This window comes from Myotis myotis, unplaced genomic scaffold, assembly GCF_014108235.1.
Source record: "Myotis myotis isolate mMyoMyo1 unplaced genomic scaffold, mMyoMyo1.p scaffold_m19_p_9, whole genome shotgun sequence".
Lineage (NCBI taxonomy): Eukaryota > Metazoa > Chordata > Mammalia > Chiroptera > Vespertilionidae > Myotis > Myotis myotis.
Window position 1 is genome coordinate 54,000,766 of NW_023416401.1, and position 17,898 is coordinate 54,018,663.

General features: G+C 37.9%; 1 protein-coding gene across 10 annotated transcripts in view; it reads right to left on the reverse strand.

Annotated features, from left to right (window-relative positions):
- The window catches only part of WDR7 (WD repeat domain 7), a 305,323-nt gene that overhangs the window by 166,748 nt on the left and 120,677 nt on the right, over positions 1 to 17,898 (reverse strand). For all 10 annotated transcript variants that reach the window (XM_036321172.1, XM_036321173.1, XM_036321168.1 and 7 more), the window contains one exon: positions 12,185 to 12,301. In XM_036321172.1, the coding sequence (XP_036177065.1) occupies positions 12,185 to 12,301 (117 nt within the window). The remainder of the gene's footprint in view (positions 1 to 12,184; positions 12,302 to 17,898) is intronic.

Here is a 17,898-nt window from a genome sequence, read left to right on the forward strand (position 1 = left end):
TTTTTTTAGATTTTGCATTCTGAAAATGTTTTCGTTCTACTCTCACACTTAGTTGATATTCTGGTGTGGTATACCTTATTCTACTTTTGAACGTATGCTTTTAAGAACTGAGCTAATAAGTAAGCCATCTGCAAGGATGAGGGCTCCATTCAAGATTTCTCAACTTTCTTCCTTGGGAAGGCTGTTACTAATAGTGTGGTGAAGATTTGCTCTTATCCTTTAGACTTTATCGTCTTCTAAAAATGCTCTCCTAAGTCTAGCAGTGACTCAACTACATGGTCCTATCAGGACCTGCAGAAATCTTACCTGCATCATTCTCTCCCTCCCGTTCCTCACTGGTCACCACTGGCCAAATCCGGGTCTCAAAATGTAAATGAACTCTCCCCTGGCTGCCGTAAGTGTAAGGAAATATCTTCTCTTAAGGCTGTCTTTATTTCCACTTCACCAAACAATTCACTCTTCTTGTTCAGGTTCAACTCAGACAAGTGATGTGGTAAAGAGAAGCCAACATAGAAGTATGTAAGAAGATATAGCTCATCTACATTTCATGAGCCAGCTTTTAGAAATTTCTGAAGATTTGCATGGAACTTTGAATGTAGCTTATTTCTCTATCAATAAAATATAAATATGTCTCATAAATTTATATTCCTAGGAGTGATGATCAAACTACTTAAAATAAACATCAAGTCATCTAGAAGAACTGACTTAAGTTGGTTACAAACCATTTATTCTGTTTATTAAAGCGAATCACTTACCAATGGCAATGAGGGAAGAAAGAAAGGCACGTAACATTACTTGAGCACTTATGTGCCAGTTCCTCTACTAAGAGGACATGCGCCATCTCATTCAATCCTCCATGCAACCTTACTACCCTCACATTGCAGGTGAGAAACCTGAGGCTTGGCGTGGGCAAGTAACTTGCACATAAGCAGGGAAGCTGAGATTTGAGCACAAGAGACACTGGAGCCTCTGCTGCAACCGTATATATTTTAAATATTCTAACTATATATTTCCTATTGCAGACCAGCTTTTCATCTAGCTGATTTTACTGCTTCATTTTGTTTTTCCATTTCTATGAAATCTATGGATTCGCTTTTAGACATACATATGAAATTTAAATTTTACATCACAGTAGCATGAGTTATTAAACCTTCAGGTATAACTGTTACTAAGGTAAAAATTTCCCACAAATAATAAACAGGATCAGTCATCAGTCTGCCCTTTGGAGCAAAAACTCCACCCTCTACTCAGCGTCTGTAAGTGCACAGTACCTGGTAGGTACTCACAAGTACCTGTTGAATAAAAAAAAGGCCATGAAGGTAGAATTAAGCACATTGGGCATAAAGCCAATACCTTTCAGCAACATTTTAAATCCTTTCCATACCTGTTTAATAATAAACCCTGCTTTCAAGTAACATATAGCACACGATGCAAAACCTGGTACGTTCCCAAGGAACATGTCTGACCTGATAGTGGAGCCTCGCGCCTGGGTGGCACTGCAGTCCTTCAGCCACAGGCAACTATTCTTCCTCTCAACTCTCCACAGCCTTCACTTCAAAGTCTCTAAACTAACAGTTCAACTCAAAAGCTTTTCCCAGTCTGTCCACCTCTGCCCCAAATGCAGGCTTACCTCATTCATAAAATTCCTACCCTTAACTCATCCATAGCTCTTGGAATTCTCATCAAAAGCCTATCGTATATACATATATGTTGTGTATGTGTGTGCACACAGCTATGTGACAACACACAGCCTCTCAAATCAGACCTCCCCTTCTCAACTAACTGGTTGATGTATTAAATCCTCCCTGGAATGCGCTGATAAAAAAAAAAAAAATACAAGGTGCATGTTAATGTTCTTGTTGAATTAAATGAAACAATCCTTACACTTCTTTTACCAGCACCAAAGACACTGAAAAATGTATACAAAAAGGACAAAGGGAGAGTAGCTGATTCAGTTTCCCTGAATCCTTTGAAATTAGGTTTACTTCATTTAAGTCACCCCTATCTATATTTAGGGCATATAGTTATAAAAATGAAGAGATGGGTATGTATTCGTACTTGATTTTTATCCTCTTTATGAGGGAGAACCCCTCTTTCTGGTATACCACATGAGGAGAAAATACATTCAGGTTCCTGACTGTCCTCACCTCAAGTAAATGTTAACTTTCATTTGTGCTTAAAAATTTCAAATTGCACTGGCCGGTGTGGCTCACTGGTTGAGCGTCATCCCATGCACTAAAAGATCGCTGGTTTGATTCCTGGTCAGGGCACATGCCCAGCTGGTGGGCTTGATCTCTGTCTCCCTCTCCTTTCCTCTCTCTCTAAAATCAATAAAAACATATTAAAAATTTCCAATTAAAAATAAAAAAGCCTTTATGTTTGACAATTAATTTTAATCCAAGAAATCATGGGGAAATTATTCAAGCATGCTAGTCAATTTGATTATCTTTTTGTGTATTAAAAGTGACCATAAAATAACAGAAAGAGCTCTTCAAAATGCCACATCCGTTTTAAAACCTGTTCTTCCTTTTTAACATGGCTTGCACAGTAAAAGTAATCATTCACAGGTGTGACATCAAGTCTGTGAGTTATGAGACATTGTTGTCATTACTTTTGTGAATTACAACTTTTGGTCATATGGGTTTGTTATCAATTATAAAGGCAATTCATGTAATATACAGATATACAATAGTGTGCCACAATCTAATGCAACTCATTCTTATCCATGAGGTGTTATTATATAGCTCACAAAAGGCCAAACTTTAAGTTCATCCTGAAGGTTATCCACTCATAAGAAAGGCTATTTTTTTAACAGCCCCTACATTCTTATCTAAGTATTCCTGCTTTTTCATATTTTGTCTAAATTTATCAAAAAAGAATATATAACCTTTATATATTTTGTGCTTTTGAGGCTCTATTACAATGAGTTGCTGTGAGGAGTAAAAAGAGCCTAGAGCACAACCTGACACACATTAAGTACTCAATAGATGCTGATGAGTTATTGTGAGAGTTATTATTTTAAGTCCCTGATTTTTAGATGCGTTTGCTAAGATAATGTCAATGATTATTTACTTTCAATAATAAAAATATTTTTTTTTAAATCTGAAAACCAAACCTTAAGCTTTTGTGATTGAGTATTATATATGTGCCGGTACATTTATGTGTGTAGTTTTATATGAACATAAAATAATTTTATCTAGGAAATATGTACCATTACTTCCTGTGCTAATTATCTATGTTTCTTTTTAAAGGAAACAGAAAGTCTTTTCCCTACATTGTAAATATTTCCGGGTACTACATAAAAAACTATCACTAGCCCTAGCTGATTTGGCTCAGTAGATAGAGCACCGGCCCATGGACTGAAGGGTCCCCAGTTCGATTCCGGTCGAGGGTACATACCTCGTACCTCGGTTGCAGGCTTGATCCCCGGCCCCAATCCAGGCTCACGTGGGAAGCAACCAATCAATGTGTCTCTCTCACATGGATGATTCTTTCTCTGGACTCTCTCCCTCCTTTCCACTCTCTCTAAAAAAATCAATGGAAAAATATCCTTGGGTGAGGATTAACAACAACAATTTATAACTATATTAAAAATTAAAATAGGAGTTTCTGTAACACACAGAGAAAACGATATGTCAAAATGAATATATCTGTTTCTCAGTTTTCTTATAAGGTTTTTTAAGTCACATGGACTTGAACAAATGACTTCCATTTAAGAGCACAAGATCTAAAGATAGATGACCTGGATTCAAATCCTGACTCTTGGCCTTGACTTGGAAGGTGACGTAACCATTCTGTGCCTCATTTTCCTCTCTTGTAAAATGGAAGTGAGAATGAGGCTCTATTACAATGAGTTGCTATGAGTAAAAAGAGCCTAGAGCACAACATGACACACATTAAGTACTCAATAGATGCTGTGAGTTATTGTGAGAGTTAATAGTTTAAGTCCCTGATTTTTAGATGAGTTTGCTAAGATAATGTCAATGATTATTTATTTGGCCAACCTCTTGCAGAAGTGTTATATGCAAACAGACTACATATACACACATTAAAAAATACAAGTGCTATTATTGGAAAATATCATTATGCAAGACTCAGTGCCAAGGCAACAGTTGATTAATGTATGTTATGGACAATATTTAATTCATTTAAATACACAAACACTTTCTTGGTCAAAATACACTGATGTGAAGTATATTTTCCATTTGTAAAAGTCTAAAACTTTTTAAACAGAAACTGAACATTCAAATGGTGTTTATTAGCCGTGCTTTGTCCTTGCTCTCTTGCCTCTTTTCCTTTTGTGCTTTTTCTTAGGCAAGTCACCCCAGGCCAAGCCTTTAACCATCAGCCTGAACACATTAAATTGGAGTGTGTGACTTGCAATTTTCAACAGACGGTAAAAAGCAAGTCTTCTTGGTGCTAAATAACTGATTGCAGGCACCCAGAGGAATGCCACAGACACACCACGTACACCACCACGCAGCAGGACTCCACTCTCATTCTTCAGTGGAGTGTGTTTAAATGTCAAGCCTCCTGGAAAAACCCTGCCTTTCTCTCCTTCCTGTGGGCATCTCCCCCTTCTCCTCTTTCCACCCCCGACACCGGCCCCCTTGCTGCTCCTGCAGTGGGCCACCAAGCCCCAGAGCAGTCTCGTGGAGAACAACTACCCTGGTGCCACTAGCTCCTGGGAAACCACACGATTTGGGGTTTTCATTGACAGAGGTGGGGGGCCTAGAAATGAGGTGGCACAATCCCCAGGGCAATGAGAAGGACATGCAAAGAAGGAAGAAAAGCATAGATAAAAAGACAGCAACCAAAACAGGGGTTCACAGACTTACATCAGCACATCTCCACTGCCTGGTCAGCATGGACCACAGACCGGGGCCTCTACAGGAGTTCTGAGAGCCGTTCCTCTGATTGCGCATCCCAAAGTAGCACCTCCCACCAATACCCTCTAACTAAGATTGCAGCCGTAGCCAGTTTGGCTCAGTGAACAGAGCATGGCCTGCGGACTGGGGGATCCGGGGTTCGATTCCGGTCAAGGACACATGCCTGGGTTGCAGGCTTGATCCCCAATAGAGGGCGTGCAGGAGGCAGCCAATCAATGATTCTCTCTCATCACTGATGTTTCTATCTCTCTTGCCCTCTCCCTCTCCTTTCCTCCCTGAAACCAATTAAAAAAAAAAAAAAGAAAGAAAGATATCAGTTACCAAACACATTTGCCCCAGGTATTTTTTCCTATTTTTCTCACCCAAATCCTATGGGTCACCTCTTTCCCTAATTTTGAAGATATATTATTTTTCAAAAGAAAAAGACTTTTAAATGGGAATCAACAGTGACTAATCAGTAGACCTACTCATGCTCTTAGATCTGTTCCAAGTCTCATTTTCACAATATCAAGACCACAGTTTATCTGGAAATAAGTCTATTCCTTCACTAATCTGTTGCTTTTTGAGCCATTAAATATCAACTAAGAAGGGGGAAGGTTAAAGATGTGTACACACACACACACACACACACACCGATGTATGTTATATAAGAATAGGATATATATAGTAAATATAGTAAATAGTAAATATATATAAGTAAACATATAGTCTATAGTACATAAGAAATGCTATTTGAGATATGAGTTATGTTATGGTTCCACTAACTCAATCATTTGTTCAACCAGCATTAATTGAGAAAATGCTATGACTGGGTACTATTTAAAAGCTAGGAATATAAAGAGGCAAAAGTCACATGCCTACACATGACGAGGACAGGGGCAGTGAAATAGTCACCCAACAGTATCACAGCAGAAGTGCACACAGCCAAGAGGGAGATCCTACATAAGAGGGTTCGAGGAATTCGGGAAGACAGTGTCACCCAAGCTGGGTTTGAAGGGAACCCAGAGAACTTAACCACAAGGCTAAGAGAGATGAGAATATCCCAGCTAGACGGAGAGGCGCATGCAAAGTATAAGTCATGAAATAGGAGACTCTGGGGAAAAGTTCCGTATTGCTTAGCAGCTGGTAAAGCTAGGGGTCAGTCTTCAAAGGGCTCTCTATATCTGGCTAAGGTGTTCGGATTTTGTGCTATAATCAATGGGAAGCCATTAAGCAGCAATTAAAGAGGGTGAAGGGAGATGAACTGTCTTCTAAAACTCTGAGTGACGGAAAATATGAGCTGGAGAAGGATAAGGGAATGAAGAAAGGGAACTGGATACAGAAGAATATAATAATATATAATCCAAAGTAGAAAAAACTGAACATGTGGACCTAGGTATTCTCTGTGGACATGGCAAACAGAAAGCTCATCAGGAGCTATTTAACATGCACCTTTACAAGAACTGGCACCAACTCCGTGTGGACAAGGCAGAGAAGAGGGAAAGCCAGTTTATTTCTGGTGTCTCAGTTGGGATTTTGGGTGGCTAATGGTACCCACCCTTAGTGATGGCTTTCAATGAGATATATATATAAAAGCCTAAGTGACCCTTAGGACCGAACACCCAGAATGACCAGAACAACCGGTCGACCAGTTGCTATAACACACACTGACCACCAGGGACAGATGCTCAATGCAGGAGCTGCCCCCTGGTGGTCAGTGTGCTCCCGCAGCCAACCTCCCGCAGCCAGCCAACCTCCCGCGGCCCCTCCCCCTTTCGTTCCCCCCCGGCCAGCAGGACTGATTGGCCCAGCCCCAATCGGGACTGGGCCAGATGGCCCCAATCGGCCCTGATCACCAGCCAGGTCTACAGACCCCACCCATGCACAAATTTGTGCACCAGGCCTCTAGTATAAATATGAAAGGAAATGAGTTCTAGGGAGAAATATGAGCTTATTCTGGACTTGGAATTCAGGCATCTGTGGAACACTGAGGCAAGAGTACATATGAACCTGATTCTCAGAAGAAAAGCCTAGGTTACAGACACATAATGGTTCATCATTAGCATGCAGGTGGTAGTCGAAACCAAAGAAAAGAGAAGGTCAGTCACCAGAGGGTCAATGTGAAAAAAAAGTGACTAAAACCCATAACTTGGTTGTATTCCTGTCAGGAAACCCCAAATATCATATGCAGAAATATTCTACTTAACAGCTTGTCAACATACAACTAGAACCAAGAGTCAAACACTAAACAAAAAATTATTTTAATTTACATTGTCTTACCTCAGATTGAAAAAGGTATAAAAAGGTAAATTAGTGATGGCCTTCAATGAGATCTATATATATATAAAAGTCTAAGTGACCCTTAGGACCAAACAACCAGAATGACCAGGACAACCGGTCGACCAGTTGCTATAACACACACTGACCACCAGGGGGAAGATGCTCAATGCAGGAGCTGCCCCCTGGTGGTCAGTGTGCTCCCACAACCAGATTTGTTTCACCCAGAAAACTATAAAATCCACACTTTTATTTTTCTTAATATCTTTGTTCATGAAAACCACATGGAACATAAACCAGTGTTCATGATTTGTAATTATCCAAAAACCTTAATATAGTAAATTTATATCTTGTAGTAGCTAATATTCTGAAGGCAAAAGTAAGGGGAGTGATCACAATTCAAAACTCACATAGATCTAACTGTGAGTTATTTAGATTAAATTTTAGGCTGTTAATTATAAATTAAAGAGTGAGAAAGGGAAAGGCTGCTTAGAAATTACTTCTGATTTCTGAATACATAATGTCATAAATTTTGCTCTTTGAAATTTATATGTACTTTAACAGAATGAATTTCCTATCTTTCAGCCAAAACAAATGTATAAACATTTTATGAATAAAGCTTTTAGTAAATGGTAAAATGTACAAATCAATACTCAGTCTCGGACTAGATGTCCTTGTCAGCTCAATCTTAACATACTAAAGATGTTGACTTTTAGTTATGAATATATGTTAAGATGTCTGTTTTATACTGATGACTTCAAAACCTAGACAGAACAATAAATATTTCACTTTATATGTATGCAATAAAGTAACTGTTTAGTAATAAACACTACTTATATTATAGTTTTATATCACAGTAGTCTGAAATAATGGCTAAAAATTTAAGGAACAAATATGTGAGATTTTTTTTGTCTCTAAAGAAGATAATCTGTGGTCTACATTTAAATAACAAGTTTGCATTTTAAATATTACGATAAGCTATCCAGCAAATTCCAGGCTTATGCCTGATGTCATAACAATAAAGGTAGACTCTGGCATCACCTTACATTTCAAAAGAAAATGAAAATCTGCCAAAGTTAAAGGAGTTTAAGAATGTGAGGCAGGGTGGGGTGGTGCTTAAGACCACACATAAGCTTTGGAATCAGGCAGGACTCATTTGAAGTCCCAGATCTATCACTTGTTAAGTATTGGACCTTATAAAAGTGACCTCTCCGGGCTGGTTTCCTCACCTACATAGCTGGGAAAATACAGGTATCCACTTTAGAGAAATGCTGTCAGAGTCGAGTGTAAAGTGCTTAGATATTGTAAATTATCAATAGATGTAACTTTCCATTTCTCTTAACCTTTCCTATTTTTTCTTTTATCCATAGCACTTCTCACCTTTTAAAATAATAAATTTAAATTTTACAAAAAATACAACAGACCCATATCAAGATCCATATCTGCTTTTGTTGTAAACAGTTGAATCTATCAACTGGGCTGGTCATTTGCTATCAAGTTGTCTCTATTTGACAATGTCAGTGACTCCTCACCCTTTATCACTGTTATATGGTCAGTTTGTGTCCTTGCAACATTGAACAAGAGGCAAGACACTGCAGTATGACCCTCAGAAAAATAGAGTGACTTTCTTAAATGGATCCACGCAGGTTTGTGAATGAAACCCTTCTTTTAACCTGCACTTAGGGGGAGGTTATTTTAAAACGCAACATTTAGTGATGTACAGCTTCATCCTTACACAGAATGCCATCCTTTACAATGATGAAAAATACGTAAGGATAATTAACAAAGTTACCTAAAAGGTCTACCTTAAAAAGATAGATTATGATTTATCTAAATTTTTTTCTATGTAAGTCAGTTTTTAGTGAGATTTATCCCACTAATATAATTATAACCTATTAATATTGTAGTGAAAATAAGAACATATTATTAACAAATATTGAAGATAGGTTATTCTATAGAAACATTTCAATTACAATTCTAAAAATAAAAGTATTCATATGAAAAAAAACACCATAGGTTTAGAGTAATAGTCTTGTGACTCTGAAATAATCTAGAAACAATCTTAATGCCATTCATTTAATTTTAAAGAAAATATTATTATTGTTAAAACTGATTTGACATAAAGTAGTGCAAAACCTGAAGCAATTTCATTGAAAAAGAAAGTACATTACCATGCATACTATACAATATAAAGAATGGAAGAAGTTTTAATATCTTTCTACATTAAAAACAATATTAATCTGGAAAAATAACTAGTATAGCTTTGATGTGTTATTAAGACATGTGGTTAAAGGAAGGAACTTGATGATCCTCAGATAGAATGCTAAGAAAAACCGAGTGTATGTGTTGACCGAGGCGCACTGTGGCATTACTTTGTAGAGCCGATCAATAGATATTAGCTTTAAAAAAAGATATAGACAGGAGCTGCAGCATATTCTTTAAATGACAGCGAGAAGGTTTAAATTGTCTCAATCAAGACTCAATTTTTTCTTCCCAGTTTTTCCAGCTGTCCTCTTCCAGTTAAGATTCTTCATTTCAAATAAATTTAATTAGTTCCAATTGACTACAGCTAACACTTACACAGTTTTATCCATGGATCTTTATTTTTATAAGCAACACAAACAAAGACTGCTAGACCCAGATCCCAGTGTCACAAGACCACAGTCATACTTCCTTCAATTCCTCATCCAAAAGAAAAATTTCAAAAATGACTATTCTTCCTATAGCAAAAGCACTAGTTATACTTCATATTTTAATTGATATATTGGTCAGTTGCTTAATTAAGTTAACTGAAAAATTAAGTTCCAGATTACTACAAATACATAATTAATACAATAATACATATTAGCTTAACTGTAGTCTCCGAATAAGAATCCATTCAAAATACAGGCAAAGATCTCTGTCATGATATAATTCCTATTTATTTCATGAGACGATATTATTAGAGCCATTTCTTTTAAATAACTGAAAAAGCAATCAGATTTTTCAACATGAATGACTAAGCTGACCAGTTTTCCCTCTTATACTTGTGCTCTACAATGCTGGTTATCCCCAAATAAGATTATTATGCTTAGAACAGTTTTCTCTTGATGCATCTACCATATTTTTCATAATGCAATTTATATAGGACTCTAGTCAATAAAAAGAAATATGGTTTTCTTCTAAACCTTCATAAAAATCTATACCACATCTTAATCAAGTCACACAATCTAACCTGCACGATCTGCAGACTGCAGCATACTAGTTGCTTTGACAACATGGTAAGGGAACCCTTTTTCAGTTATTTAAATTCTCTGGATTTTGAACATTCTTGTTCTAGTACCCATGGCATGAAATGAATAAATCAACTGATAGAAGCCATTCATCACACATGTTTAACTGAACTTCAGACAGGTTCAGAGACAGTTCGTGTAGCATTAATTTACTCTCCAACACTAGATTTTTATTTTTAAGCTTCTTGATTTGTTTCAGCAATCAGACAAAAACAGTCACATGTTATAATGCAATCTTATGACTTTGGTAGTGCATAATTCAAAATTTCAATGTATTGATTTAGTATTGTTTGAGTGCTCAAAATTTTACCTTTTATTCAGAATGCAAACTGAATTATTCTACTATTGCAAAGGTAACCTCTTCTTTTTTCCTGTGAATTAAACCACTACTTTTTTTTTTTTATAAAAGAAGGCCTTTAAAATTTATAGGAATTAATACATAACAAAACATTTCCAACAGCATTTTAAAAAGCAATGAAAATGGAATAAAATAAAAAATGATTTTAAAAACTTGCAAATGAAACAATTTCCTTTAGTAGCTACTGAAACAAATTTCATACTTGTGAAGTGCAAATGACTTTCAGAAGAGGTGAAAGTTTCTAAAATAATTTATATTTAAGGTAGATGATTTTTAAAATATCAATGAATTGGTAACATTAAAAAGTAAGAAGCAAAAAGAACCACCATCCTCTCATTTTTACTGAAAACCAGATGCTCACCAACTTAGTCAACTCCTTATTTGCAGCAGTGACACAAACATGGGTTTTTAAGGTAATACAGGCTTTGTAAATTTTCAAGGGAGATCATTAGGCTCCCTCACCTTCTTCCCAGTGAAGCAATTTCAAAGGCATTCAGGTGCTAACAGTAAGGAAACTGCCACTCAGAGCTTTAAAAGAAAAACAAAATAAACCTCCCCTTTGTTCCTTTCTCCCTTTAATTTCTGTTGGAAAGTTTACTGATATTTCCTGGGCATGCTTCTTCTCAAATTATTGATTACTATTGAGTTAATATTTGTTGCTTCACGATAATTATAGACATATGTCGTCAGATTTTACATTTTAACCATCCACACCAAAAACAAAAGTTTATCATTCTTAATACCAATAAAAATATCTATACTAGATTGTTTTTTATCCTCTGTGCATTAAAAAAAAAAAAATTGAGTTGAATGCATTTGAAGATCCAGTAATTGGAACCGTTTAAATCTATAAAAAGACAGGCTGAAAATATGTGCTATATAGCTTTTCTAAATTTTACTTTATGCCTGGTAAGGTGATAAATAATACAGATAAGAATGTAAATAACTTTTAAAAGCAGCATTTATTTCTGTAGTATACATAAAAAAGAGTATCTGTAAGTTTCCTTATGCAGTCCATATTGCATATATTGCTATTACAACTTCAATAGCTTCAGTTTACCCTATAATTGCAAAACCTTTCATAACATAATAGGTGTATTCCTCTCCATGTTCCCAGGCTTTAGAAATGAGCCTCACCTCTGAATTAGAAGGTCCCCAGAAAATGAAATGCACAGCTAGCAGGTTCATTGTTAGAGCAACAATGAGCAAACCCAGACCAAATAAATGGTTCCACTTCTTTCCACTTCAAGATCAAAAAGGACACTAAAGAGTCTTGTAAAGCCAAACACTCCATCAATACCAGTTTCCATCCTCTCCGTCAACATACTTAGTCCCACTATAAACGACAGGCAAGCACTTTCCAATACTGGACAAGGCTCATCCAGATTATGTTAAAGACGTCTCCCTACCAGTTGTGATGTCATCTTCTGCAAGGTCATGCTCTTCCTCCTGGACTTTGGCTTCGGGCCCCGTGGCGGTGTCGGGAGCAGTGGTGATGGTCTGCATGGCTTCCGCTGAGACCCCAGCTAGAACAAATGGGAATCACAAGGTTCCGTTTTTAAGAACTAAAAGAAAGGTAGATCAAGACTCTTAAATCCTTTTAACTTACGGATGCAAACAAAATACATTTAAAAAAATACAATACAGGGGTGAGAAGAATAAGTTTACAGTTGTTTTCATGGAAAATAATACAATTAATAAATAATAATACAAGAATAAATTCTGTTTTGCATACTCACAACTGTAAAACTACTTTCGCTCACCCCTGTACATCCACCAAAATTAGGAAGAGACACAAAGTACCAAAACAAACATTAATATGGGCTCTATTTCTTTATGTGTGTGTGTACATACATGGATACAAAATATATTGACTTTTTCACTAAAATCTGGGAAAAACAAAAACATAAAGCTGAAGTATATTACATTTTTACTGTACCCTTTCAACATTCTTGCTTTAGCTGATTTAGACATTATTATGCTAAAAGAGGAAAAGTACCTAGAAAGTGAGGACTATTTAAAAAATTAAATTTATTTATCTTTAATATTAGCTTGCTTAAAATTTGGCAGTGGGCAGAAGAATGATGACAAAAGAGGGATTTGTCTCTGGATCAATGTAAAGGACTTGAAATGCATTGCCCCGAAAGTGTATAACATCTCTGTCTATGAAGGAATTAGATATGAGGTCAGATAATTATCACATTGAAAGGAACCTAATTGAAAGCAGACAGGTGAACTAGATCAAGCTGCTGTGTTAAATACAAGTGGCCAGTGTAGACATGTTTGCTTCATTCCTGATGATAGGAGAGAAGCATGCAGTCTTTTACCATTAACGATACTGCTGGCTAGATGTTTTGTTTCCTTCCGCTACAGAAAAGGTACCAAGGGAATATACAGAAGTGGTATGAATTCCTTGGTTAATCTGGAATTGTTAGAAAGACAACTTTTAAAAACAGCTTCATTACAATATAATTTGCATGCCATAAAATTTGTCTTTCAAATGTATAATTCAGTGGTTTTTAGCATATTCACAGAGTTGTACAGCTGTCACCACAATCCATTTCAGAGCATTTTCATCATCCAAAAAGAAACCCCACCCATGTCACTCCTCTCTTCCCCAAGTCTACGCAGACCTAAGCAACCACATATATTCTTCTGTCTCTAGACTTGCCTGTTCTGGACATTTCAGCAGGTGGTGTTTTGTAACTGGCTGCGTTTACTTAGTACTTCATTCCCTTGTAATACTGATTAATATTCCATTGTATGAATGTATCACCATTATTTTTTCATCAATAAATTGTAATAGATTCATGTATTCATTCATCAGTTGGTGAGCATTCATATTTTAAAAACTCTTTGGCTTTTATGAATAATGCTGCTGTGAACACTCACATACAGGTCTTTATGTGGACATGTTTCATTCCCTGGGAGTGGAATTGCTAGGTCATATGATAACTCCATGTTTAACCTTTAGAGGAACTGCCTGATTATTTACTGTTGAGTTTTGAGAGTGCCTTAAATAGTCTAGGTATTAGTCCCTTGTTGGATATGTGATTTGTGAATCTTTCTCCCAGTCTGTAGAGGCTTTTTAAGCCTCTTAATAGGGTTTTTAATTTTGATGAAGTCTACTTTAGCAAGTTTTCACTTATAGATTGTGGTTTTGGTGTCAAGTCTAACTGTAGATCTCAAAGGATTTTTTTTTTTTATCTAAAAGTTTTATACTTCTTTGATCTACATTTAAGTCCATGTTTCATTTTGAATTAATTTTTTTTAAGGTGTGAACCTTAGGACAAGGTTGGGATTTTTGTCTACAGATGTCCAGTTACAGTAGGTCATTTGTTGAGGAGACTGTCTTTCCTCCATTGAATTGTTTTTACAACTATCCGATACCAATTGGGCGTATTTGTATGAATCTTTTATGGGTTCTCTATTCTATTAGCCTAAAGCCACATCTAATCTAATAAAAGACAAATCGGGTAATTAACTGTACCTCCAACACGCTTCCCATTGGCTAATTAGGGTGATATGCAAATTAACTGCCAACCAAGATGGCAACCAGCAGCCAGGCAGCTGAAGCGAACAGGAGGCTTGCTTGCTCCAGTGATGGAGGAAGCCAAGGTTCCCCGCCTGCAGCGGCTGGGCTCTGAGCTGCACTCTAAGAAACAATGTTGCAATTATAGAAGCCAAACAAACCCCAGATACCTGCTTTCAGCAGCCGAGGCCTCAAGCTGGAGCAGGGCCTCAGAGCTAAAGCCGGCTCTCAGCTCCAGTGACAGCCATAGAAGGTAAATAAATCCCAGAATAAAAAAAAAGAAAAAAAGGAGAGGTTGGGAGCTTCAGTCGCCTGCCAGCCTGAAAACAGCCCTCAGCCCCTCACCCAGACTGGCCAGGCACCCCAGTGGGGACCCCCACCCTGAAGGGGGTGTGACCAGCTGCAAACAGCCATCATCCCCTCATCCAGGCTGGCCAGGCACCCAAGCGGGATCCCCACTCTGATCCGGGACACCCTTCTGGGCAAACCAGCCGGCCCCCACCCGTGCACCAGGCCTCTATCATATATAGCAAAAGGGTAATATGCAAACTGACCCTAACAGCAGAAGGACTGGGAATGACTGGTCACTATGACACACACTGACCACCAGGGGGCAGACGCTCAATGCAGGAGCTGCCCTCTGGTGGTCAGGGCACTCCCACATGGGGGAGCTCTGCTCAGCCACAAGCCAGGCTAATGGCTGCCAGTACAGCGGTGGTGGTGGGAGCCTCTCCTGCCTCCTCATCAATGCTAAGGATGTCCAACTGCAGCTTAAGTCTGCTCCCCACTGGCAAGTGGACATCCCCTGAGGGCTTCCGGGCTGCCAGAGGGATGTCTGATTGCCATCTTAGGCCTAATCCCCCCGGGGAGCAGGCCTAAGCCAGGAAGTGGTCATCCCCTGAGGGGTCCCAGACTGCGAGAGGGCACAGGCCGGGCTGAGGGACTGCGAGAGGGCACAGGCTGGGCTGAGGGACACCCCCCCACCCCGAGTGCACAAATTTTTGTGCACCGGGCCTCTAGTCTATATATATAAAAGCCTAAGCAACTGAACAACCGGTCGACTGAACAACTGGTCGCTATGACAGGCACTGACCACCAGGGGGCAGACACTCAACGCAGAAGCTGCCTCTTGGTGGTCAGTGCACTTGCACAACCAACCTCCTACAAACCCTCCTGCGGGAGGCTGGCCAACCTCCTGCGGTACCTCCCCCCGGCCAGCCAGTTATCCCATTGGCCCCAATTGGGGGGCAGCCAGACAACATCCCGTGGTCCCTCCCCTCAGCCAGCCAGCCAATCTTCCACAGTCCCTCCCCCCACCAACGGTCCCTCCCCCTGGCCAGCCGGCTCTCCTGATTGGCCCCAATCACTGGCCAGGCCGAGGGATCCCACCCATGCATGAATTCGTGCACCAGGCCTCTAGTAGTTTTAATAGCATTAGATGATGTCTTGAAATGAGGCAGACGAATTTTTCCTACATTACTTTTTTTCCTCCAAAACTCTTTTAGCTACTTCCTTTGTCTTTACATAATTTTAGAATAATTTTTTCTATACCTACAAAAAATTATGCTGGGATTATGTTAAACCTATATATCAATTTATAGAGAATCAACATCTTTACTATGTTGAATCTTCTACATGAACCTACAAACCCATGAACATTACAGGGAAGGGCAAAAGTATGTGTACAGTTGTTCATATGGAAAGTAATACAATAATTAATAATAAGATAAGAATAAACCCTTATGTACTCACAACTGTAAATCTACTTCACCTCACCCTTATATGTCTCTGTTTCATTATTTAGATCTTTGATTTCTTTCATCTGTGTCTTATAGGTGTCAGCACACAAGTCCCGTATATGTTTTTTTAGACTTACTTCTAAGTATATCAGTTTTTTTAACCATTATTAATAGTATTTTTTAAATTTAGGCTTCCACATGTTCATTGCTAGCATATAGAAATGTGATTGATTTAAAAAACAATTCTTGTATTCTGTAGCCTTGCTGTACTCATTTATTAGTTTAATTTTTTTTTTTTTTTTAAGAATCCTTTGGTTTTTCCAAATGGGCAGTTATTAGATCCTTTAATAAGGACAATTGATCTCAACCTTTCCAAACTGTACGGTTGTATGGTTGTTGCTGTTTTTTCTTGCTTTATTATACTGGCTAGAACTTCTGATGCTGTGTTAAATACAAGTGGCCAGTGTAGATATCTTTGCTTCATTCCTGGTGATAGGAGAGAAGCATTCAGTCTTTTACTATTAACTATAATGTTAGCTATACATTTTTAGTAGATATTCTTTTTTATTAAGTTGAGGAAGTTCCTCCTTATTTCTTAGTTTTCTGAGTCTTAAAAATCATTACTTGATGTTGAATGTTGTTAAATGATTACTATGACCATATGATTTTTTTCTTTAGCTTGTTAATATTTTACATTATATTGATTGCTTTTTTCTTTCTTTATTTTAAAAACTATTTTTTATTGACCTTTTACAGAGAGAAAGGGAAAGGGATAGAGAGAGTAAGAAACATCGATGAGAGAGAAACATTGGTCAGCTGCCTCCTGCACACCCCCTACTGGGCATGTGCCTGAAACCAAGGTACTTGCCCCTGACCAGAATCGAACCTGGGAATTTCAGTCCACAGGCCGACACTCTATCCGCTGAGCCAAACCGGTTAGGGTGTTTTTTTCTTTCTTTTTTTAAATATCTATTTTTATTGATTTCAGATAGGAAGGGGGAGGGAGACATAGAAGCATCAATGATGACAGAGAATCATTGATTGGCTGACTCCTGCACACCCTTTACTGGGATCAAGCCTGCAACCCAGACATGTGCCCTTGACAAGAATCAAACCAGGGACCCTTCAGTCCCCAGACCAGCTCTCTATCCACTGAGCCAAACTGGTTAGGGCTTGATTGTTTTTTTTAATATAACTATACTTACATTCTTAGAATAAACCTCACTTGGTAATGCTGTATAATTCTTTTTATATGTTGCTAAATTCTATTTGCTTATATTTTGTTAAGGGTTTTTGAGACTATATTAATTAGAGACATTGGTTTGTAGTTTTAGCCTATTCTTTGCATTTTCTTTTATCTGCTAAGAGATAAGGGATTTTATATCCCTTACCAGTTTCAGCACACTTACTTGGTCTTTCAGCTTTGACTACTCTGAGATATACAATTTTGCTCCTTAAGCCTTCTCCCAAAACATTGAATGGTCTCATTTGAACAGTTACCTGGTATAGCCTAAGAACACCATGAAGGGCTGGACAGTATTTACACTCAGTATCATTTTATTCCATGATTTCTCATGGTTGTGATGTGGTGTTCTGTCATACCTCCTGTCCTGAAACTCAGCCCCTGGAAGGTCTTGGTAGTAAAGGATATTGGAGTTTGAAATCAAAAGATCTACATGTTTAATACTGTTCCTGAATTTAGTAGCTGTGTTTTGTTGAGCAATTACTTAACCTCTCTGATTAAATGAGATCAATTTAAATTGATTTGTAAACTTCTTACATATAAATGCCAGCTTTATTTTCATAGAAACTTTTAATTTTTACAGAAAAGGAAAATACTACTAAGAAATGA